At 42.0% G+C, this 25153-nt stretch overlaps 1 protein-coding gene across 3 annotated transcripts in view; it reads left to right on the top strand.

Annotated features, from left to right (window-relative positions):
- Positions 1–48: 48 nt before the first annotated feature.
- Positions 49–25153, top strand: part of PQLC1 (PQ loop repeat containing 1) — an 86385-nt gene continuing 61280 nt past the window's right edge. The window contains exons 1-4 of one of the 3 annotated variants that reach the window (XM_014940946.1): positions 49–160; positions 809–1166; positions 11823–11956; positions 21636–21689. In XM_014940946.1, coding sequence (XP_014796432.1) covers positions 964–1166; positions 11823–11956; positions 21636–21689 — 391 coding nt within the window. In that variant the 5' untranslated portion in view covers positions 49–160; positions 809–963. Of the gene's footprint in view, positions 161–808; positions 1167–11822; positions 11957–16376; positions 16431–21635; positions 21690–25153 lie in introns of all 3 variants that reach the window. The other 2 variants (XM_014940945.1, XM_014940947.1) reach the window with 2 other exon arrangements.

The raw sequence follows: 25153 nt of genomic DNA, 5'->3' as shown, positions 1-25153 counted from the left end.
AGCGGCGGCGGGGAGAGCGCGGGCAGGTGAGGGAGGCCCCCCCCGCTCTCTCAGCCGGGGGAGGGGGGGTGCCGGTGTCCGTGCCCTCCCTGCCCCACCGCACCTGGGGCCTGGCGCTCCCCCGCCGCTGGAGAGAGGTGTCCGAGGCGGCGGAGAGCGTGTGAGGGAGGGTTGGGGCGGCTCTCCCTGTGAAGGGAGCCCGGGTTGGGGCGGCGGAGCGGGGCCGGCTCTCCCTGTGAAGGGAGCCCGGGTTGGGGCGGCGGAGCGGGGCCGGCTCTCCCTGTGAAGGGAGCCCGGGTTGGGGCGGCTCTGCCCGTGAAGGGAGCCCGGGTTGGGGCGGCTCTGCCCGTGAGGGGAGCCCCTGTGAGGGCGGGGGGTGCGGCTCTGCCCGTGAAGGGAGCCCCTGTGAGGCAGGGCGGCTCTGCCCATGAAGGGAGCCTCTGTGAGGGCGGGTTGGGGCGGCTCTGCCCGTGAGGGGAGCCCGTGTGAGGGCGGGTAGGGCCGGCTCTCCCCGTGAAGGGAGCCCCTGTGAGGGCGACTCTCCCCGTGAAGGGAGCCCCTGTGAGGGTGGGTAGGGCCGGCTCTCCCCGTGAAGGGAGCCCCTGTGAGGGTGGGTAGGGCCGGCTCTCCCCGTGAAGGGAGCCCCTGTGAGGGCGGGTTGGAGCGGGGGCAGCCCCCGGCCCGCCAGCGGCAGGTCGGCCGGGGTGTGTGTGTGTGGGGGGGTTCGCTGGATCCCGGCGGGCGGGCTGTGGGAGCAGGGGGAGGCGGGCAGGCTGAGGTCCCGACCGGCTCCGTTCCGCTCCCCCAGGTCCCGGCCCCGCCAGAGAGGACGCAGCCATGGTGCCGCATCCCCTCCCGGAGCCCGTGCGAGGCTGAAGCCCATCTCCGGCGAAGAACGGCGGCGGAAGGCCCTTCCCTTCCACGGTGACTGCCCCCGGGGCAGCCTCCCCGCGGCCCCCCGGCATGGAGACGGGCGGGCTGGAGTGGCTGCTGGTCCCCATGCAGCAGCTGGTGTCGTGGGGTGCGGCGGGGGCCATGGTGTTCGGCGGGGTGGTGCCCTACATCCCCCAGTACAGGGACATCCGCCGGACGCAGAACGCAGAGGGCTTCTCCACCTACGTCTGCCTGGTGTTACTGGTCGCCAACATCTTGAGGATACTTTTTTGGTAAGTTAGTTTGGGATTTTTCTTTTTTTTTTTTTTTTTTTTTTTTTTGGTGTGTGTGTGCCCACTTCTAAAGCTTCTTACTTGCTTACCGGTTGTAAAGCTTTGATTTTGGAATGCATGGTGTGTTTTGTGTACTTTCTCCCCTTCTCTTGAAGATCAGCGTACTGTCTTGCCTGAAGCGAGTGAATCTGCATTGGGTAAAATGGGCAGAGCTCAGGAGCACTCTCTGTTAGACTCACCAGATCTGATCATCGGCCCTCTCGTGTTCCACGATGCAACTTTTTGACTTGTTGGCAAAGGAAAAGAGGTTTATTCTGAGTCAGGTCTTTCTTCTTGCTGACTGTATTTTACATTTCCCTTGCCCCTCTAACCCATTTCTCGGAGTGAAGACCTGCCTATTCTAGCATCTAGTTGGTTTTTAATGTCACTGGGGCGCTTGCCAGATGTTCCTGTGTTTTCCTGGGATGCCAACTGGCTTCAGAGGGGGTTCTTTCTAGAGCCCCATGCATGGCTACATCTTTGATAAGCAGGCAAAAAGTGGGCTGTCTTTCAAAGCAAATTCTTTTCGTTTTCAACTCTACTTTCAATATTTAAAAGCAAGTTTGCTTCCTTATTTAGATCTTGTGCTGCCAGACAGAGAAAATGTTATTAGCGTGTGATGTCTGTGAATGAGTTTTATTAACTTATATTCCTCATTACTTCTTATAACATGGATGCTACATCACTGAGACTGTAATTGAGAAACCAAAGATGAAATAGTCTGGGAGACAACTGTGACTAAGAGCAGTTATTTTTGACTACAAAATACTGCTTTGTAATCCACAGAGAACTGATAGGTAACGGGCTACATCCTTTTGTTGGTTTGCAGCTTCTTTTTAAAGCTCCTCTGACTCATTAAGTAGAAGGAGCTTCCTGGATTCTAATACAGCAAAATGCAACGTGTAGGTGCTGTGCTGGAGTGGAGAAAACAGGAGGGGGTCTGTTTTGGGGACCCCAGCCAGGAGTCAAACTGAGGAGTCGTCACTAAATCAGAGCTACTTGTTGCATTGGACCTATTTTTTCCTGGGGAGAAGTGTATGGAGCAGCTGCTGGAGAAAGCAGAAGGGAAGTAGAGGAATTGGCAGGGGGAGGAGAAGCAAAAGGTCCGAGTTCGTGGTTTGAGAAATGGAAATTGTGTAACTTTTTTGTTTCCCTTGGGAGGAGTTGAAATATACAAATGATTTGCACCTGAATGGAGATGCTGTCGGTTTCGGGGTAACCCAGGCCAGCGCATCTGTTAAATGAGACTTGGACTATAGAAAAACTGAAAGATCTTTAACTTGAGTTGATTTTAAGTATGTCTAATTAAGAGATGTGCAAAAGAATAAATGCTACAAGTAACGGAAAGTTATAGTTTATGTCAACATTAAAAGGTTTGAAAACACTTCAAAGGAGAGAGATTGCAGGTATATTGATAAGATGATGTAATTTTTTTCCCTGTGAGTATTTAAGCCATGTAATAGTATCACTCCCTGCACACGGCTGGCTTGTGGGACAAGCCAGGGGAAATATTGCAGGCATGAGCCTGCAGAAACCTTTCTGTCTCTACTTACAATTAATCTTATCTCTTTCGAGTTCTGTTGAGTTAAAAGACAGAAGAGATGACTTGCATAATGATAATTCAGTGTTCACTGACTAGGATATTTTGCTTCTCTTCTTGCAAAGATTAGGCATCCCTGGTGGTTCATTATAAACGCCAGTAAGTCATGAAAGCTGCAACGGAGGGTGGATATTATCCTTGTGCATATGGATGATTAAAGGAAGATAGCAGGGCAAGAGCCTCTGATTTCTGTGAACGTGTTTAAAATACACCCACAGGGTAGCTTGGCAATGCAATTCTTGTGTTAGTTGTTTAATATCACCTATGGTTAATGTGTTATCTGGGTGTAGATAATTCAGCATAAACAGCACAGTTATTTTAATGTGTATGTGATATTCATGGGAGGGAATTAGAAGGTTTTTGTTTATTTTGTTTTGAATTTATTAATAATTTGATCCTTTCAGAACAGAACTGTTCCTACAAGTGATTTTGTTTTGTGTAGAATTTTTCCCCAATCTGGCTTTCAAAGTACCCGTTGATGACTCCTCCTTCCCTTTAGCAAACCAGTCCAGATTTTAATCCAAGTCTCTCTTCTGAGACCTTCACTGACAGACAGCTGCTGTTTTCAATTGTTTTCAGTTTCTCTTCGTTACCCCTTGTTATTAAGCCTATGATATGTGCCAGGTTCATCCCCTCTGACTTTATCTCCACTCTAATCCAAAAATTAGTACTTAAAGTAGTGGGCCATAAAAACTTTGAAGTTCTAATAGTGTTGCTTTCCAGGCATTAATTATTTCTTAGATTAGCTCATGGGTTTTTTTGAAGTTCTAATAGTGTTGCTTTCCAGGCGTTAATTATTTCTTAGATTAGCTCATGGTTTTTTTTGTTTGTTTGCTTTGGTTTGTTTTTTTAACTTCAAATACATTTCTGTAATTCATTAATTCGTTTCTTTTGCTACTTCCAGATTTTCCTTGAATTTCATATATTCTCAAATCTGAGGCTCACAGAGCGGAATGTTATGTATTTCAGGTGCACAGGCAACAGGAATGAACAGTTCCTGCTTTTTATGCCGTGTTTCCTCTGTGTTTTCACTCCTGAGCTGTGCTGGTCTTTCTGTGTCTCTCTCACTCACACCAAGTCCCACCTTTCCCCTATGGCTCTGCTTTACTTTGTTCACCACCTCTGTGGGGGCAATTCCCTCATTTCCTATCTGTGAATTGGCAGATCCATATGTTCCTAGAACTGTACTTTGTTCTCTCAGAGTTGTGTGGGTTTTTGTGGTGGTTTTTTTTTTTTTAACTTCTGGTTTTGCAGTGGGTGAAGTTTGACCTTTCGTCTCCCCTCCAAAAAGAGTATTTGCTTCCTAATCTTGGCACATTTTGTGTGTCAATAGAGCTGCAGCTGGTGTATTGCCCTTTGACAGTAGCCAATGAACAAAGTACTGCTGAGATCAAGGATAACAAACCTGTTTCCAGTTACCTGTTTTCACAGTTTCTCTCCTCCAACTAGACAGTCTCCACTGGTAAGCCATCTTTTAAAGTCCAGAGGAGTGAGTCTGTGCAATGCCTCTCCTCCTTGTCTTCCTCCCCCCCAATCCCTTAGTTTCAGAGAACTTCTGTTTGCTGGTGATGACAGGAACCCATTATCCACTGAGTCACTTTTCATGCTTCTCTATTTCACAATGTCTCAAAATGTCATCTTTAAAGAGACGTTTCTGCTTTCACTTAGCTGCGTTTGGCCTTGCCCCGTTCCAGCAGTGAGCTACATGATGCCAGAACTTTGTGGAAAAGCAGTGGGAGAGGACATGTCTGCAAGAATGAAAACTGTGTCTGGATAGCAATGGGCATGATTCCACTTTGTTTATGTACACATGGCTTTTGTTTAGGAAAAAGAAAGTGGAAGTTTGAGTACACAGACTTGTGGTTCATTGTGCTGCCTGTATGTGAAGTCTTTGGCCTTTTTGAAGAGGATTCTGAAAAAATAAATAAAATTTGAAAAGTAGGCAGTCTGCGCTCGCGGCATCACACAATGGGGTCTCCGTTTACCAGTGTGAAAAGTAGATTCTTTGCTGTGACTGGACTTGATACCAAGTTAGCTTTATTTTTAGTAATGTTCTATTGTTATAATTTTATATAATGCTTGAAAGTGGTGCTTATTTTGGGGTGCCATTGTAGATGCTGGTTGTGATTTACGATTGGTATCAACTGCTCCTTTGTTCTAATCCTTCTGCTGTTGTCAGTGCTGCTTCTCCTGCCTGTCTTCTCCAGACCCCAGAGGTCATTGTTTCTCACTCTCCACTCAGTTCAGCTTCTGGACTGGTCAGCCTGGGGAAGGTCTGTGCTGTGGGTGAAGAGGAAGAGACAGTGCAAAACTCAACACCTTTGTGATTCTGGTACATATGAAAATGTATGGCATTCTCCAAAAAAATCTGATAGCAATTTTTTTTCCCCTCTGCATTTTTAATAAAACGCTTCATTTCCCTTTTTTTTTTTTTTAGGTAATTTCTTTTCGTACTTGCTAGAGTTAGCTCTGATTTCTTGTTCAAGACTAGTTGGGAAATATCCACGGGAGTCTTACTAATGCTCAAGTTTAGAGGTGGTTAATCATAGGGTTAAGCTGTCCTAGGCTGTTTTGACATTGTGGCCCAGCTTCAGAGCATGCCCTGGCACTTGAACTTAGCTGTGGCCAGCTGGGTTGGTCTTGGTTGACGTGGCCAGCACTCTGACAGCTTTGCATGGTCACGATCAAGAACAGGAGAGGGAAGGCAGAGTGAGAGTTGTGTAATCAGCTGGGGGTGGAGGATGCAGAAAAACTTACTTGTGAATTCTCTCCCTCTCTCTTTCCCCCCTTCTTTTTAAAGCACAGCTTATGATGAGATAAACTGTGGTTTCTTATAATATTAAAATCGGAATAAATAGATAGAGGGACGGGAAGTGTAGATTTCTCAGAAGTCAGCAGTAGGCATTCTTATTTGTATCTTGAGTAAATTCAGCCAAAAGTACTTATGCTCCCCGCTATTCCCAGACGTTTTTGGATTATTTTAGTTTTTGCAGTCCATAAAATGTTTTATGTAGTGGTATGATACGGTTTGTATATTTTCCAGGAAGAAAGTATTCTTTCCAAAAGGGTTGAGGTGTGATCCTGTGGGCTGCTGGTCCGAGCCTCATACAGCAACACCACAGAAATCTAAACAGCAGAAAATAAAACTGCAATTTTTGGAGCTGTTCTCACGAAATAGATGCCTGAAGACAAACTGTGGAAACAAGTTCTGACAGGTCAGGGAAAAGATGAAAACTAGGGAGTGTGTTATTTTTGAGCAAAGGCAATTCTCTACCCATTCCCCATCAGTTTACCTTCTGAAAACTGTAATGGTGGTAGAACTGGGAGCTTTCCGTGCCAGACTCAGTGGAATAAGCTCCCTGTTGTGAGTAGAGGTTTACTGAGACAAGCATGCAGCTGGAGGTAATTTATAGGAAAATGTTGGACTTGCTGTTGCCTGGGGTAGTTTCCTACATACTTGTTTATTTTGCTGTAACACCTACAGTGCTGCTTGTGGATCAGGTCCCTGCTGTCAGGTGCTGCTTTGGCTTCAGATGGTGGGTCGGTGGTGCCTCTCTGTAGGGCTTCCTGTGGGAAGGAGAAACACTTGCTTTGAAGACTTCTGTTACTTAAAATGGGTCTCGCCAGCTTTTACCATGTGGGGAAGGTGGGATGATGGTATAAACCAAGCTGACAGAGTGACTGCAGCTTGGAAGGATTGCAGTACATATGGCCTGCTAGTGGAATCTCACTTGGATATTGAGAGCAGAAGAGTTATGCAATTCCTCCTCCTTTTCATACCTGCCAGAGAGCAAGGATAAAATGCACTGCTCTTTTGTACAACAAAGTAAAGTAGGATTTTGGTATGCCCAAGTGAGAAGCTTGTTTTGGGTGCTCCAGAAAGTCCTGGAAGTTTAAGTGCCAAGAAGAAACTCGTGTCAACAGATCCTATTGTAAAACGAGATTGTTTCCTGTTCCTTCTGCTGATTAGATTGAAACTCGTATCAACAGATCCTGTTGTAAAACGAGATAGTTTCCTGTTCCTTCTGCTGATTAGATACTGTAATTGTATGGGCTGTCTTTCAGGACAGCTGCTGTGCTGCCTCACCAGGCTATCTGTCATGGCCCTGGTGCTGTGTGTGCAGCATCTCACACGCTTTCCATGCTGCCTAGAATCCAGAAGCTTCCCAAAGGGCTGGAAAAGTCAATCCAAAGCAGCGAGGCCCGTAGTGGCTTTGGTGGTTTCTGCTCTTGGGGTGGGTGGAAGCTGAAATGGCCTCCAGGAGTGTTAGGAGAAAACAGTGTGGTCGGGATGACGGTCACCCGGTTGCACCAACAGCATGCAGGTTTTTTTTTTAAGACACCTCTTAGGAAAGGTAATGAGCAAACCTTTTGTGTTTGGTCGAGTTTGGGCTGCTTTTGCACAATCGATGTTTCCTGTTTTGAGTAGGTCTGGGACTGGAATAACAGGATTATTGCAACAGGATTGAGTCAGTTTGGGCTTCTTTTGCACAATCGACGTTCCTGTTTTGGGTATGTCTGGGACTGGAATAACAGGGTTATTGCAACAGGATTGAGTTGTACCTAGTTTTCTCCATGCCTAGTTAGTCTCTGCTCTGGTTTGAGTGTTCACTTCTCTTGCATTTTCACCCTGAATATGCATTAATTGCTTTAAGATAGTTTTCTCCATGCCTAGTTAGTCTCTGCTCTGGCTTGAGTGTTCACTTCTCTTGTCATTTTCACCCTGAATATGCATTAATTGTTTTAAGGTTGTTATGATACTAATAAAGTATAAGCCCCTCCCTCCCCTTTATTTACATATTTTACTAGTACAGGAAAAAGTTCTTTTGTTTTTACAGTGTTAGGTAAACAATGGAAAAATCTCTTTGTAGTCTGACCTATGAAGTCTGAGGTCCCTGAAAACTCCAAATGTCATGGTTGTTCACTTTGTCACATAACACTGTAGTTGTGGGGTGAAAATGCACAATAATGATGGTGACGCCCTCATTCCCAGGGCTTCAGAGCTGCTCTTTTCTGCGATCCTGCTCCAGTATCCTAAAGCTCTTCATCTTATAATCTGCTTTAATGTTCCCCCCCTCCCAGCTCCTGCTCCGGCAAAGATGGGAATCACCTTGTGAGGCAGAAAGTAAATAGCATATGGAATAGTGCATTCTCTCTGCAGTGCTCCTGGCTCGAGCTGGCTTGAGGAGTCTTAAACTGGATTAGTGTTGCTTTGACAGGCCCTAGTATCAGCGTGAAGTAGAGTAAGCAGCCTTGAGAGATGGTTTGCTTCCATGGTCCTGGGCAAAATGAGTGTTCTGGCTTTACTTTTAATACCGAGGACCCGACAGTGGTCCTTGGCACTGGTTTCCCCTTCAGTCATCTTGTGGTGGTAGCGTGGTGTAGACCATGTCCTGTTTGCTCTGCCTGTTGGTCTCCAGGGCAGCTGTTGGGTTTTCTGTAGGTAGAACTTCCCTTAGGGCATTGTGTTGCCTGCGGGACTCAGGGGACTGGTGTTTGGGGAGATGTATTTTACCTGAGTATGTTTGGTTGTGTAACCTTTGTCTTTGGCTGGAGGGTTGTTACAAAAAAATGATGCAATCTACAGGTGTTGTGCATTGGTTGAAGTCTCTTGTAAGAATTTTTACATTTCCAGTTTACCTCTCTTGTGTGAATTTTATTTTACTTTTTTTTCCCCCCAGTTTTTAAGTGGTAGAGGATCTGCAGCAATACTTCCAGTCTCATAGAATCATAGAATGGTTAGAGTTGGAAGGGACCTTAAGGGATCATTGAGTTCCGACCCCCTGCCCTGGGCAGGGACACCTCCCACCAGACCAGGTTGCTCCAAGCCCCATCCAGCCTGGCCTTGAACCCCTCCAGGGATGGGGCAGCCACAGCTTCTCTGGGCAACCAGTGCCAGTGCTTCACCACCCTCACAGGGAAGAATTTCTTCCTAATATCTAATCTAAATCTCTCCTCTTCCAATTTAAACCCATTAACCCTTGTCCTGTGACTACACTTCCTGATGACCAGTGCCAGTGTCTCACCACCCTCACAGGGAAGAATTTCTTCCTAATATCTAATCCAAATCTCTCCTCTTCCAATTTAAAACCATTACCCCTTGTCCTGTGACTACACTTCCAGATAAAGTCCCTCTCCAGCTCTCCTGTAGGCTACCTTCAGATATTGGAAAGCTGCTATAAGGTCTCCCTGGAGCCTTCATAGAAGAGATACTCCAGCCGTCTCATCATTTTTGTGGCCCTCTGCTGGACCCCTTCCAACAGGTCCATGTCCTTCCTGTGTCGAGGACTCCAGAGCTGGACACAGTGCTCCATACTCTCATTTCCAGTAAGGTTGTGGTGTTGGCACATTGTCCCGATCAGATCAGACAGGAGGTGACCGTGCTTATGTGTGTGTGTAGTGGGTGGATGTTTGTACCCCAAGCAATGCTTTTGTGAGGCACCCATTGCTGCATGGCCAATAATCTCATCAGCAGGGAGAAGGCAACCTTGCAGTGACCTGCGCTGGGTTTACCAGCATAATAGCTTCTAGCTTAATTGTCCTGTTAGCTCAGCCCTTCTTAAATGCCTTACTGTATTTTTACATGTAAATGCAGTGGTAATTGGAGATGGTTTTAAAAGGCTAATGTAAACAGTTTTAACTGCTCTGTAATAGTAAGCCTTTCCCATTTTGTTTTTCTCATTCCCTGGATAAGAGACAAATAGAACAGTAGCAAATTTCAGTAGTTCAGGAGAACTTGGCCACAGTCAGCAGCGCGTGCTGAATGAGTTTTGTGATCATGGGCAGGGGTCATAGGCAGGACCAAACTTTTGTTCTCCTCTGCTTTTTTCCCTAGTGCAGTGCAGCTTTATCCAGAGAGCACTCTGCCTGTGATTACATGCATCAGTTTTGTTCTTTATTTCCTTCCTCATACCATCCTCCAGATTTGTTATGATAATGGCTCTCGTGTGGCCCACCACAAATCCATCGACGGTAGGAAGAAGTGGGGGGCTAAGGTACACTACGTGCAACTGCTCTTCTTCCAGTAGCTGCTGGTGGTGTCTTTGGCATTGTCATACTTTTCCTTAGCTGTATGCCATTAGGCAGGAAATGCTTAGCCGTTTTAATTAGTATGGGCTGCTTGGCTGTTTCTGAGGAAGCTAGTCAAGGACTTTCTAGTCTCTCTCCTGTGCCTTATTGACTCATGACAAAGAAATCTCTCTGTAGTGAAATGGCTATAGTGGAAATGTTTGTTTGAGGGAGTGTGCCTGTGAGCCTAGTTGATTTTTACTAACACGGAGCTCTGCTATGAAAGTAGCCCAAGCAGATGAAACTATATTTTGCCAGGGTGCTGTGAAACAGGAACTATTAAGACAAGGGCAGTGGTGGAGCACTCAGAGAACGGCCTTAGAAACTGTAGAGGGAAGGAATTCAGAAAGCCTGTGTGCCTCATGGTGCAAGCTGGAGGAGTTGGGGAGCACAGCAGTGTGTTTTCACCAAATCCCTTCCTCAGCATCTCTGTCTTCAAGACAAAACCTGGCAGAACTGAGCGCAGAGAAGCAGCTCACTGCGATGTGCGTGCCTGTAGCCTTCCTGTTGTAAATCCAATGGACTTTGAGGGCTGTGGATGAAAACCTTCTACCCTTTACCCCTAATGCACTTACCGAGCGTGTGTGGTGAGGGTTGCTGAGCTTTCATCAAGTAATGCAGGAAGAGCAGCTTGGAACATCACTGGTCCTTATTGCTCTCTACAACTCCCTGAAAGGAGGGTGTAGAGAGGTGGGGGTCGGTCTCTTTTCTCAAGTCACAGGTGACAGGACAAGAGGAAATGGCCTCAAGTTGCGCCAGGGGAGGTTCAGGCTGGATATTAGGAAAAAATTTTTCACTGAATGGATTATCAGCCATTGGAATGGGCTGCCCAGGAAGGTGGTTGAGGCACCATCCCTGGAGGTGTTCAAAAGACGGGTTGATGTAGTGCTGGGAGGTATGGTTTAGTGATGATGCTCCTTGTTTGTTGTGTGGGTGTCTGTTTTTGTCAGTTAGGTTGACGGTTGGACAAGATGATCTTTAAAGTCCCTTCCAACCTAGAAGATTCTGATTCTGTGGTCCTCACTGAAGGGTCTCATATTCTTGTGCAGAACCGTGTGTGATCACGTAAGAGTAAGCTCTCCAGTCAAGACTGGCCACAATCCAACTTCACCTCTCTGTGTTACATGCAGGAAGGGCTCAGTAATCCTCACCAACCATCATCTTGCTTGCAGAAGAGCAAGCAGAAATTAAACTGGGAGGAGAGGGGAGGACAGGAGAGGACAAATGATGTATATTTGGTTCCTACATCTTTTGGACTTAGGATCATAGAATTCCTTACTTTCCCCCCATCCTTGTTCCAGACTAGACATAAATTCATGGTTTGGTATGTTCTCTGGGTCTTTCCACTCATGCTCTGTCTGCCTCTGGACATCTAATACTTCCCCCTGCCCCTTCGGAAGTTGCCATGTAAACCTAGCAAGCTGTGGGTATTTATTTCTTTATAGGGCAAGTGCTATTGGTTTTATGACTTCATTTTAAAAATGAAAAAAAATTGAGAGAGGTAAGTTTTGCACAGAAGTCCTTGTGAAATCTGTATGGGGTGTGTATGTGGAGAGGACACCTAACTGATATTAATTAACACGGTGTAACTCCCTGGTCTCTCCGTACTGCTTAGTGAATCTGCTGCTCCTTTCAAAACCAAAGGTTTTCTGCTGGCCTTGGAAACAGAGACTCAAGCTTCCCGTTTTGTAATTTTGAGGATCAGTCCACAGGGATGTTGTAATAAGGTTCTTAAATACTCCTGCAAGGCGATTGTGGCTCTGAGTTACTGTCTGTGCATCTAGATTTGACTGGTGACTTTCTCTTCCTCAGCCTTTCATACCTGTTACCATTAGAATTTCCTTTTTCAGGTGCTTAGGTAGGATCAAAGAATGAAAGTAACCGAGTACAAAGCTTGTCATCTTTGTGATGTTTTATATATTTTCCTTTTTTTTTTTTTTTCTTTTTAGGTTTGGAAGGCGTTTTGAATCCCCTCTTTTGTGGCAAAGCATTATCATGATCATGACTATGTTACTGATGCTGAAACTGTGCACTGAAGTACGGGTGTCCAACGAGCTAAACATAAAACGACGCTCTTTCGCAGGTTAGTGACAGGAACTGGCTTTTGCAGAATAAATCTTTTTGAAAGCATGGTGCACTGTATTTTGGACAAAAGTTCTGTTCTGCATTGCAATCCAGTCCTCTTTCTTGATAATGCAGTGTAGCAATTCCTGAACTTTTTTTTTAAAACCGCTACGAGAAGTATGTAAAGCTGTAATTTTATTTCAGATAGGTCTTGATTCAGTATAGAAATTGGAATTCTCTGCAGTATTTCGCACCACACCCTGAATATATAGCTGGCTGATATGCCGTTGTGCTAGCCTGGATTTTTTTTTTTTTAAGATCTTGGCCAGAATAAAAAGTTATTTTCTTCAGCTGTACTTCCTACCAAGTTCTTATGTATGGTTATACACTATTACCTCAAATTTTATTTTGCAATTGCAAACACTTGCTTCTGTTCGTAATTTATGTTCTGCTTACTGAGTTATTTGCTGTCAAAATAGGAAGTGCTGTCATATCACTGTTGCAAAACTATGTCTTTTTGTATACCTTTTTCTTGGGGGTTAAATATCTGTTCGTAATTTATGTTCTGCTTACTGAGTTATTTGCTGTCAAAATAGGAAGTGCTGTCATATCACTGTTGCAAAACTATGTCATTTTATATACCATTTGTATTGGCTTAAGTACGTGATTAATTGGGATTTATTGGAATTTTCACATTTTTAAAAAATTTTGGTTATTTGTTAATTTTTAGGCATTGATAATTTCAGTCGAGGCCAGAGTGTTATTCCTTATTTAATGAAATGTTCAAGCTTTTTGGAAAGTCCCTGCTTTTTTTTTTTTTTCCCAGATACGAAATGCGAGAGGGGTAGTTTTGTGTTTCTCTGGGTTGGCTTTGACACATAACATTTTATGTTACAGCTTATTACCAACAAGAACAGAATTAATGCTGTCAGCTTTTTGTCAGTTGTTTTGCCAATACGGATGTATAATTTATTCTCTCCATCTGTTCTCTTCCCTCCCTCCCTAATAATTGAGGGTCTGATTCAGTTCCAGATTTCCACAGCCATCATTAGAAGGAGGCATCTACTGGCTGTGCGGTAGGGTAGTTTATCTAGTAGCTAAGGAAGCTACTTCCATTTCCACTCATTGTGGAGTGGAGTGTGAAACTATTCAGGTAAGTGAATTCATGCAGAAGAGGAGCACTCCAGCTCCTAAAGAGAAGCTGCTGTGTTCACAAGGCTTGTTAGTCTGGCCGGATGAATGACTTGAAAACTATTTCCAGCCAGATTTAGCGGCAGTTAGAATCCAGGAAGCACTCGGGAGGGGCATGTGTGCTTTCTCCCTCCTTTGCTCCGTGTGTTAGCACTTGGGGAACTGGCAGAAAGGTTTCTCTGTTTGCCCTTTCTGAGGGGAAATTATCTTCATGCACGTTTACACACACGCTCTTGCAGGCTCCTAAGGTAACCTTTGTACAAAAAGGGAGGCCATTCACTTTAGTATATAGCCCTCTTTAAACAACTCTCCCCGGAAGACGTACATTCTCTTAAAGGATAATCAGTCATTCCCTTACCAGGTAATGGCAATTCCTCAAGGTTGCATTGTGTCGTTTCATCCTTTTCCCTGAAACTCAGCTTGTCATGTATTTAATTACTGAGAGAGACTGGTTTTTGCCTGCTTTCATTGTTTGCTCTCATCAGAGGCTTGCATCCTCCTGCAAACTTTGAAACAGCTAAAATCTTTTTCTCAGCTGTGATTGATTTTTAGCGAGGCAAACTATAATGCAATGGCTCAGAATAAACATATAAATGCACACAAAGCTACTTTAAAAAGCGTCAGAAAGGTTCGTATTTCAAGCACAATAGGAGTAGGAGTGAGATCCATGTTTCTAATCTTACTCCTAATCTTATCTCTTAAATTTTATGGTGATCTAGGCAAGCTGATAAATCTGTGTACTTACTTTCTTTCCGCATAGCTTACTGGGGCAGCAAGAAGCTAGTTTTGAAGTTGGTGTTTTTGATTAACCTCGCAGAATCCTGAGGGGAAGGTGCACAATTTCTGTATGATAATATAATTTCCTATTTCTCACATGGCTGGTCTTCAATTTAAACATTTTTCTTCGTTAATTTCTATCTTCCCTCTGAATGTTCCTGCAAAATAGTCCAAAATATTTAGAAAGTGAATAGAATATTTCTGTGGAAGGGAGTTTGCTGTTTTCTTGTATTACTATTAAATGCAGTATTTACCCCCAGTCACATTAGTATATGTTTACCAGCATGTTTTGAATTATGTGGGAGTTGCCTTTTTTCCCCTTGTTTTTACTATTCTCACAGGTGAGATGCCTTAAGAAATAACTAGTTCAGAAGGTTTCTGCTTAAAAATTTCTTGCAGCATTAAGGAGCAGCCTCTCCTAATCCTGTCAAGTTGTTTTATATTCCCTTGCCCATTTTGTGGCCTTACTGGGTTAAAATACATATCAATAGCAATTCAGAATGTAGACATAAAGCCATTTGGTGGAACTGCTTGTGCTTTCATTTATCGGGTAACTATCATAGCATGAAAAAGACAGTCTTCCTGGACTCTATTCAGTAATATTTGATTATTTATTGTAGGGTCTATATAGAGAATTTATTAGGAAAACTTGTGTAATCTTTTATTATTTCTCTCAGTTATGGGATCTCCCTTTTTCCCATTTCCCATTCCCCCTTCCTTTTAGCGTTGCAGAGTGAAAGTAAGTTGAAAGTGGTGGAGCCCATCTTGTGCTGCTGCTGCCTTCTTCTCTGATATCTTGTTCTGGATACAAAAACTTTATCCTTTAATTACATGTGCTGATTGAATGAAGACAGAGTAAGTCTTCTTTATATATCCAACTGTTAGATTATTTTTTAAACTTAGAATAGATAGCCTCTTTCAGCTTGTCTGAACTGGAAAAAAAAAATCAAACAAAACAAGAAAACAACAAAAAAACCCCTTTATTTTAAAACCTCCCATTATAGAGGGTTCTCTCTCCTGTGTGTGAATACTTTAAAAGCTATGGGAAGGAGTCTTCAGATGAAATCAGCAGGCATGAACAATACCTCCTCATCTTTTATCCTTTATTTAACGCTACTTTGATTGCATCTTGACTGCTTTATTTGCAGATCTCCTGGTATCATTGTTGTGGTAACAATAGCTCTCCTTATTCATTGCCCACTTTTAAATTGGTGTCTGTGCAGCCCTATGTGCGTGCTGTGTTGTTAGCTTGGTATAGAAAGGCTCAAAGGTCAGTGGTGGTTCTTTTTGTTAGAGTTGTTTTTGATTTTCTGTGGCGTGATGGTGCTACCATGCTAGAGAGCTAGATACTGAAAAGCAAACTGTGCACATCCCGTGTCTTGCCTGGAGAATCAGGGCCTTTTCAGGAAGCCCAAGCAAGGTCCTCACAGGTACAGACAGCTAAAAACCATCTGGTCACTCATGAAAATGTTGGCAGGCCAGACCAGTCTCTTCATATTCTTAGAGAGACAGACACTCTGTGAAGAGCTCTCTTTTTCTTTCCCCAAATAAGCCTTCTACCATTCTCCAACAAACACTCCATTTCGGTTATGCCCAAGACGTTGTGACAGGTACCATTCTCCAACAAACACTCCATTTCGGTTATGCCCAAGACATTGTGACAGGTTTTGAGCACTCTGAATGTCTGAACTATGCTGAAAACCAGGGGACAGTGTTTCTTAAAAACTCTTCTTATAGTAAAATCCAGGCTCCTTAAGTAGAACATGGGCTCTCGTGTTGTTACGTGAAGATGGTTTCCTCTGGTCATTCATGCAGATTTGTCTTCTTTCCAACTGCTGGTTGTCTTAACCTGCTTTATAACTTGTACCTTATTATAGCACTCTGATCCCTTGCAGATCTCTGCTTTTGGCACTGGAAAGCACTCTTGCATAATACAGGGTTTTTAACTGGCAGAGGAAGGCTAGAGTGAAAAAATTCATCATGGAAAATGGTTGCAGATGGGGTCTGCTCTGTCCTTCTTGATACGGCTGGCTTAAGCTCAAGCCTTTTGAAATTATTTTAGAACAGAACTGTATTGTCTTAACTGATTATACATACATATCCACACAGCATTGCTGAGGTAACAGCTTGTTTTCTCTGATCATGAAAAGTATATAAAGTAAGAGTTAAACTGTCTGCTTCTTTAAGTCTTCCTTTTCTCCCTCTAGGTATATCCCTGTTGTGTTGTACGTTGAGACTGTGCTGGGACTTCCTACTGTTCGGCCCTATATTAACATCAAGGGGTGGGAGCCTTATAGAAAGCATGGAGACTAAAATTTCTAGCATGTTTTGTTTTGGCTATTATTTTTTTTTATAAGAAAAATATACTAACTGACTAAAGTGTAACTAAAAGACCCACTGCTGCATTTAATCATACAAGTCTCTTTGTCTTCCTTTTTTTTTTTTTTCCCCCTTCAACTCTTTTTATGTAGCTGCAGATAGTAAGGATGAAGAAATCAAAGCACCTCCCAAGAGATCCTATCTGGGTATGTACTGCACAAACCCATTCTGCATGAAGTTGTCCTCTCAACTACACGTTTCACGCTTTGCTACTTTTTGTAACCATTTTCAGAAATGATTGCATGATCATTTCTATAGAGAATGTCTACATTACCTTTTCTTGACATACTAAAACCTGGTGCATGATTTTTAAATTTTTTTTAAATATTTCCCCCCCTCTCCTCTTTTAACTTTCATAGAGGAAAAGATGCTTTCAGCTCTATTTCAGAAACCAGGTTTCTGAAGACAGTTGAATTCACCGCATTGGGTGTCTCAATGACATCTTTTTTTTCCTTCCTCAAGCTAGACAAGCGAAATATTACATGATGCAGGGATCCATCTCTTCAGACTTCCAGTCTTCAGTTTCAGAGTTGGAATCTATGTTCTTTAATTTGCCTAAGGAAGAGGAAATACTAGGTGCAAACCATCTTTGCAGTATTTTCAACTCGTAGTTTGGAAAGACAGTTTTTGTCAAGTCACGGTAATTTTGTTTTAAATTAGTTGGGGTATTGCATTAAGGAAGTTATACTGACTGGAGACACAGAAGTTCCCCAAAATCAACTTTTAGGCTGGTTTTAGCTGAAGTGATTCAGTCTCACCTTGATACTAGTTATGCTCTTTTGCAATGCTCAAGTTAGTAAGGGATCAACTGAAAAAAATACAGGGTAAGGAAGAATATTACTGGTGCAAAAGGAGAGTCTCTACTTCTGTATTTGTCAACACACACAGTTAATTAAACTGGAGCTAGCTCTGAGAAACACTACCAAAGAGTACTGTTAACTTGAGTGCTTTCTTGAAGCCATGAGACCATTCCTGCTAAGGTTGAATAGACTCTCTTTTAATGATTCATCTTCTGGCTCTCCCCTTTCAGATTCTGGGGCAAAATGCACGCTTTGGGCAGTTTACTTTATTGGGTCTGATACCAGTATTTTGCAAAGCACCTTTTCCTTTTGTGTTTTCAAAACATTTTTTTTTTTTTTGGACTTGCTATCAAACTGTTTTGGTTTTGTTTGTCTTTCATTCCAGTCTGTAGGCATTCTCACTGGCTTGCGACATTAACCAATGGAATGTAAACTTTCAGCAGTCCTGCCTTCCTTGTGCCTAAAACCCTGTTGTCTTTTACCAGTACTCAGCAATGCTCTATTTCCAGCGTCAGAGCTAGAAACAGCTGTCTGCTCCTAGTAATGGTTGAATGGATTATTTAAAAATGCTTCGAGTGGTTAAAATTAAACAGAAATAAGTAACTTAATGTGACCTTTTACTCACTTTAGATTTTTTTTTTCCTTGTTTTTTCTTTTCTGGTTAAAAAGTCATTTGCTTGGTAGTTTGATAGCTTAAAAAGTTGAGGTTTGTAGAAAAAAAAGCGCATTATACCTCTTAATCCCACTTGGTCAACAAATGTTACTTGATGGTCATTTTGGAATTGCTTAGCAAAATGGGATGAATTGAATTATCACTAAGGGGTGGGTGAGTCTGTTTAAACATGATAATTCTTACTGGTGTAAACAAATGGGAAATGTTTTTGAGGTGTTGGTGTGTAGTGTACATCCTGAGGTATGTCCTGGTGGCTTAAAGAGTGGGATGCACGGTGCTTTATGTCACAGCATAAGTGATACTCCAAATTACAGAGGGCTTAACTGAGCTATGTCCTGTGGTGCTGTGTTCTGCCACAGCTCTGGGGAACTTATATTAGAGGTTGGGTAAGAGAAGTATTTGCCATACTTTCCTGTGGCAGTGCATTCTCACAATGTCTTTTAATGAGTTTCGGTTAAACTTTTGTTCAAGGGTCTGTTCTCTTCCCTCCCTCCCTAATAATTGAGGGTCTGATTCAGTTCCAGATTTCCACAGCCATCATTAGAAGGAGGCATCTACTGGCTGTGCGGTAGGGTAATTTATCTGATAGCTAAGGAAGCTACTTCCATTTCCACTCATTGTGGAGTGGAGTGTGAAACTATTCAGGTAAGTGAATTCATGCAGAAGAGGAGCACTCCAGCTCCTAAAGAGAAGCTGCTGTGTTCACAAGGCTTGTTAGTCTGGCCGGATGAATGACTTGAAAACTATTTCCAGCCAGATTTAGCGGCAGTTAGAATCCAGGAAGCACTCGGGAGGGGCATGTGTGCTTTCTCCCTCCTTTGCTCCGTGTGTTAGCACTTGGGGAACTGGCAGAAAGGTTTCTCTGTTTGCCCTTTCTGAGGGGAAATTATCTTCATGCACGTTTACACACACGCTCTTGCAGGCTCCTAAGGTAACCTTTGTACAAAAAGGGAGGCCATTCACTTTAGTATATAGCCCTCTTTAAACAACTCTCCCCGGAAGACATACATTCTCTTAAAGGATAATCAGTCATTCCCTTACCAGGTAATGGCAATTCCTCAAGGTTGCATTGTGTCGTTTCATCCTTTTCCCTGAAACTCAGCTTGTCATGTATTTAATTACTGAGAGAGACTGGTTTTTGCCTGCTTTCATTGTTTGCTCTCATCAGAGGCTTGCATCCTCCTGCAAACTTTGAAACAGCTAAAATCTTTTTCTCAGCTGTGATTGATTTTTAGCGAGGCAAACTATAATGCAATGGCTCAGAATAAACATATAAATGCACACAAAGCTACTTTAAAAAGCGTCAGAAAGGTTCGTATTTCAAGCACAATAGGAGTAGGAGTGAGATCCATGTTTCTAATCTTACTCCTAATCTTATCTCTTAAATTTTATGGTGATCTAGGCAAGCTGATAAATCTGTGTACTTACTTTCTTTCCGCATAGCTTACTGGGGCAGCAAGAAGCTAGTTTTGAAGTTGGTGTTTTTGATTAACCTCGCAGAATCCTGAGGGGAAGGTGCACAATTTCTGTATGATAATATAATTTCCTATTTCTCACATGGCTGGTCTTCAATTTAAACATTTTTCTTCGTTAATTTCTATCTTCCCTCTGAATGTTCCTGCAAAATAGTCCAAAATATTTAGAAAGTGAATAGAATATTTCTGTGGAAGGGAGTTTGCTGTTTTCTTGTATTACTATTAAATGCAGTATTTACCCCCAGTCACATTAGTATATGTTTACCAGCATGTTTTGAATTATGTGGGAGTTGCCTTTTTTCCCCTTGTTTTTACTATTCTCACAGGTGAGATGCCTTAAGAAATAACTAGTTCAGAAGGTTTCTGCTTAAAAATTTCTTGCAGCATTAAGGAGCAGCCTCTCCTAATCCTGTCAAGTTGTTTTATATTCCCTTGCCCATTTTGTGGCCTTACTGGGTTAAAATACATATCAATAGCAATTCAGAATGTAGACATAAAGCCATTTGGTGGAACTGCTTGTGCTTTCATTTATCGGGTAACTATCATAGCATGAAAAAGACAGTCTTCCTGGACTCTATTCAGTAATATTTGATTATTTATTGTAGGGTCTATATAGAGAATTTATTAGGAAAACTTGTGTAATCTTTTATTATTTCTCTCAGTTATGGGATCTCCCTTTTTCCCATTTCCCATTCCCCCTTCCTTTTAGCGTTGCAGAGTGAAAGTAAGTTGAAAGTGGTGGAGCCCATCTTGTGCTGCTGCTGCCTTCTTCTCTGATATCTTGTTCTGGATACAAAAACTTTATCCTTTAATTACATGTGCTGATTGAATGAAGACAGAGTAAGTCTTCTTTATATATCCAACTGTTAGATTATTTTTTAAACTTAGAATAGATAGCCTCTTTCAGCTTGTCTGAACTGGAAAAAAAAAATCAAACAAAACAAGAAAACAACAAAAAAACCCCTTTATTTTAAAACCTCCCATTATAGAGGGTTCTCTCTCCTGTGTGTGAATACTTTAAAAGCTATGGGAAGGAGTCTTCAGATGAAATCAGCAGGCATGAACAATACCTCCTCATCTTTTATCCTTTATTTAACGCTACTTTGATTGCATCTTGACTGCTTTATTTGCAGATCTCCTGGTATCATTGTTGTGGTAACAATAGCTCTCCTTATTCATTGCCCACTTTTAAATTGGTGTCTGTGCAGCCCTATGTGCGTGCTGTGTTGTTAGCTTGGTATAGAAAGGCTCAAAGGTCAGTGGTGGTTCTTTTTGTTAGAGTTGTTTTTGATTTTCTGTGGCGTGATGGTGCTACCATGCTAGAGAGCTAGATACTGAAAAGCAAACTGTGCACATCCCGTGTCTTGCCTGGAGAATCAGGGCCTTTTCAGGAAGCCCAAGCAAGGTCCTCACAGGTACAGACAGCTAAAAACCATCTGGTCACTCATGAAAATGTTGGCAGGCCAGACCAGTCTCTTCATATTCTTAGAGAGACAGACACTCTGTGAAGAGCTCTCTTTTTCTTTCCCCAAATAAGCCTTCTACCATTCTCCAACAAACACTCCATTTCGGTTATGCCCAAGACATTGTGACAGGTTTTGAGCACTCTGAATGTCTGAACTATGCTGAAAACCAGGGGACAGTGTTTCTTAAAAACTCTTCTTATAGTAAAATCCAGGCTCCTTAAGTAGAACATGGGCTCTCGTGTTGTTACGTGAAGATGGTTTCCTCTGGTCATTCATGCAGATTTGTCTTCTTTCCAACTGCTGGTTGTCTTAACCTGCTTTATAACTTGTACCTTATTATAGCACTCTGATCCCTTGCAGATCTCTGCTTTTGGCACTGGAAAGCACTCTTGCATAATACAGGGTTTTTAACTGGCAGAGGAAGGCTAGAGTGAAAAAATTCATCATGGAAAATGGTTGCAGATGGGGTCTGCTCTGTCCTTCTTGATACGGCTGGCTTAAGCTCAAGCCTTTTGAAATTATTTTAGAACAGAACTGTATTGTCTTAACTGATTATACATACATATCTACACAGTGTTGCTGAGGTAACACCTTGTTTTCTCTGATCATGAAAAGTATATAAAGTTAAGAGTTAAACTGTCTGCTTCTTTAAGTCTTCCTTTTCTCCCTCTAGGTATATCCCTGTTGTGTTGTACGTTGAGACTGTGCTGGGACTTCCTACTGTTCGGCCCTATATTAACATCAAGGGGTGGGAGCCTTATAGAAAGCATGGAGACTAAAATTTCTAGCATGTTTTGTTTTGGCTATTATTTTTTTTTATAAGAAAAATATACTAACTGACTAAAGTGTAACTAAAAGACCCACTGCTGCATTTAATCATACAAGTCTCTTTGTCTTCCTTTTTTTTTTTTTCCCCCCTTCAACTCTTTTTATGTAGCTGCAGATAGTAAGGATGAAGAAATCAAAGCACCTCCCAAGAGATCCTATCTGGGTATGTACTGCACAAACCCATTCTGCATGAAGTTGTCCTCTCAACTACACGTTTCACGCTTTGCTACTTTTTGTAACCATTTTCAGAAATGATTGCATGATCATTTCTATAGAGAATGTCTACATTACCTTTTCTTGACATACTAAAACCTGGTGCATGATTTTTAAATTTTTTTTAAATATTTCCCCCCCTCTCCTCTTTTAACTTTCATAGAGGAAAAGATGCTTTCAGCTCTATTTCAGAAACCAGGTTTCTGAAGACAGTTGAATTCACCGCATTGGGTGTCTCAATGACATCTTTTTTTTCCTTCCTCAAGCTAGACAAGCGAAATATTACATGATGCAGGGATCCATCTCTTCAGACTTCCAGTCTTCAGTTTCAGAGTTGGAATCTATGTTCTTTAATTTGCCTAAGGAAGAGGAAATACTAGGTGCAAACCATCTTTGCAGTATTTTCAACTCGTAGTTTGGAAAGACAGTTTTTGTCAAGTCACGGTAATTTTGTTTTAAATTAGTTGGGGTATTGCATTAAGGAAGTTATACTGACTGGAGACACAGAAGTTCCCCAAAATCAACTTTTAGGCTGGTTTTAGCTGAAGTGATTCAGTCTCACCTTGATACTAGTTATGCTCTTTTGCAATGCTCAAGTTAGTAAGGGATCAACTGAAAAAAATACAGGGTAAGGAAGAATATTACTGGTGCAAAAGGAGAGTCTCTACTTCTGTATTTGTCAACACACACAGTTAATTAAACTGGAGCTAGCTCTGAGAAACACTACCAAAGAGTACTATTAACTTGAGTGCTTTCTTGAAGCCATGAGACCATTCCTGCTAAGGTTGAATAGACTCTCTTTTAATGATTCATCTTCTGGCTCTCCCCTTTCAGATTCTGGGGCAAAATGCACGCTTTGGGCAGTTTACTTTATTGGGTCTGATACCAGTATTTTGCAAAGCACCTTTTCCTTTTGTGTTTTCAAAACATTTTTTTTTTTTTTTGGACTTGCTATCAAACTGTTTTGGTTTTGTTTGTCTTTCATTCCAGTCTGTAGGCATTCTCACTGGCTTGCGACATTAACCAATGGAATGTAAACTTTCAGCAGTCCTGCCTTCCTTGTGCCTAAAACCCTGTTGTCTTTTACCAGTACTCAGCAATGCTCTATTTCCAGCGTCAGAGCTAGAAACAGCTGTCTGCTCCTAGTAATGGTTGAATGGATTATTTAAAAATGCTTCGAGTGGTTAAAATTAAACAGAAATAAGTAACTTAATGTGACCTTTTACTCACTTTAGATTTTTTTTTTCCTTGTTTTTTCTTTTCTGGTTAAAAAGTCATTTGCTTGGTAGTTTGATAGCTTAAAAAGTTGAGGTTTGTAGAAAAAAAAGCGCATTATACCTCTTAATCCCACTTGGTCAACAAATGTTACTTGATGGTCATTTTGGAATTGCTTAGCAAAATGGGATGAATTGAATTATCACTAAGGGGTGGGTGAGTCTGTTTAAACATGATAATTCTTACTGGTGTAAACAAATGGGAAATGTTTTTGAGGTGTTGGTGTGTAGTGTACATCCTGAGGTATGTCCTGGTGGCTTAAAGAGTGGGATGCACGGTGCTTTATGTCACAGCATAAGTGATACTCCAAATTACAGAGGGCTTAACTGAGCTATGTCCTGTGGTGCTGTGTTCTGCCACAGCTCTGGGGAACTTATATTAGAGGTTGGGTAAGAGAAGTATTTGCCATACTTTCCTGTGGCAGTGCATTCTCACAATGTCTTTTAATGAGTTTCGGTTAAACTTTTGTTCAAGGGGTAACAAACTGGCTTTTTCGTTTTCCCCTCTATTTCAGTGGTGCAAAAGATGTTCTTCAGTGTGTTTTTAGGCTTTAGAAACCATTATATTACTTTATTTTTCCAGTTAGGTAGCAAATGCTCCTGTGTATTGCATTTGTAATTGAAGATTGACTATCCGTGAATGCTGTTTTATTGTAAAACCGTTGAACCATTAATCTGAAAATGTGCTGGTCTACCAGTGAATTTCAGGTGAACTTGTTGGATAAACACCTAGAGATTTGTTTGATGCCTCTCTTTGAATAGGAACCGAGCTGCTGCTATGCTCCCTGGTGTTGCTTTTAGGTATGTTTTATTGTCAGTAATCCAACAAACCACTTAATGCCGCTGTTTTTCCACACGTTATCTGAAAAAGCCTTTATCTGGCACGTAACTTTGAAAACTGACTTTCTAGCAGTTAGTGCCGACAGGAGTGTAGGGTGTGGGCAAAGGTTGCAACAATTTTACTGACCTAAATAAAATAAATATAATTTACAGTACGGTGGGTCCGTTGAACCATTAATCTGAAAATGTGCTGGTCTACCAGTGAATTTCAGGTGAACTTGTTGGATAAACACCTAGAGATTTGTTTGATGCCTCTCTTTGAATAGGAACCGAGCTGCTGCTATGCTCCCTGGTGTTGCTTTTAGGTATGTTTTATTGTCAGTAATCCAACAAACCACTTAATGCCGCTGTTTTTCCACACGTTATCTGAAAAAGCCTTTATCTGGCACGTAACTTTGAAAACTGACTTTCTAGCAGTTAGTGCCGACAGGAGTGTAGGGTGTGGGCAAAGGTTGCAACAATTTTACTGACCTAAATAAAATAAATATAATTTACAGTACAGTGGACCCCCAGAGTGTAGGGTTTCCTGCTTTCATACCAAAATAAAATGATTCCCTTCTTTTTCTACGCAAAAGAAGGAATAAAAAGGATTAAGGAACTCCAGTTTTGAAGGAATAATGCTTTTATTCCATTTGTTTTCTAGATACTTTCTAGGCAATCCAGTTTTGAAGGAATAATGCTTTTATTCCCTTTGTTTTCTAGATACTTTCTAGATATTTTCTAGGCACGTATCTAGTGCCTGCTAGCATTTGATGGCTAACACTGAGGCTGAGCAAAGCTGCAGTTGAGTTATGTTTGGGTTGTTTGGTTTTGGTTTTTTGTTTTTTTTTTAGCTGCAGTTGAGTTATGTTTGGGTTGTTTGTTTTTATTTTTTCCTTAAAGAGATATTTTAGAAAAAATGTGGATAAATGTCTTAATCTGTTACACTAAAATACAAGTTTTCTATATATAAAGTTTGGGCCCTGTGATTGTTGGGGCAGAAGTAACAAAACACTAAACAGGGCATTGCTCTAAAGATGCTGTATCTTTTGACATTGTTTAGAGTGGTCTCTTCAGTGTGGCAGGTGGTCAATGTGATTTGATTATTTTTTTTTTTTCCCCCCACTAGACGTATAAACATCTTGAAAGACACATCTGGTAGATCCAGAAAACCAGGGTTTTCCTTCCTCTCTGAAGCTGGTTTTAAAACCTGCAATGTGACTGAACCCTGAACCTTGCTTTTCGCCCAAACAAAAAGTTATCCAAGTCACAATAAGTTTTAAAACAGTAGTAATAAAATGACAAAAACTTAAGATTCCCC

Source organism: Calidris pugnax, unplaced genomic scaffold (assembly GCF_001431845.1).
Source record: "Calidris pugnax isolate Ruff unplaced genomic scaffold, ASM143184v1 scaffold8, whole genome shotgun sequence".
NCBI lineage: Eukaryota > Metazoa > Chordata > Aves > Charadriiformes > Scolopacidae > Calidris > Calidris pugnax.
This window is presented reverse-complemented; position numbering and strand designations above follow the sequence as displayed.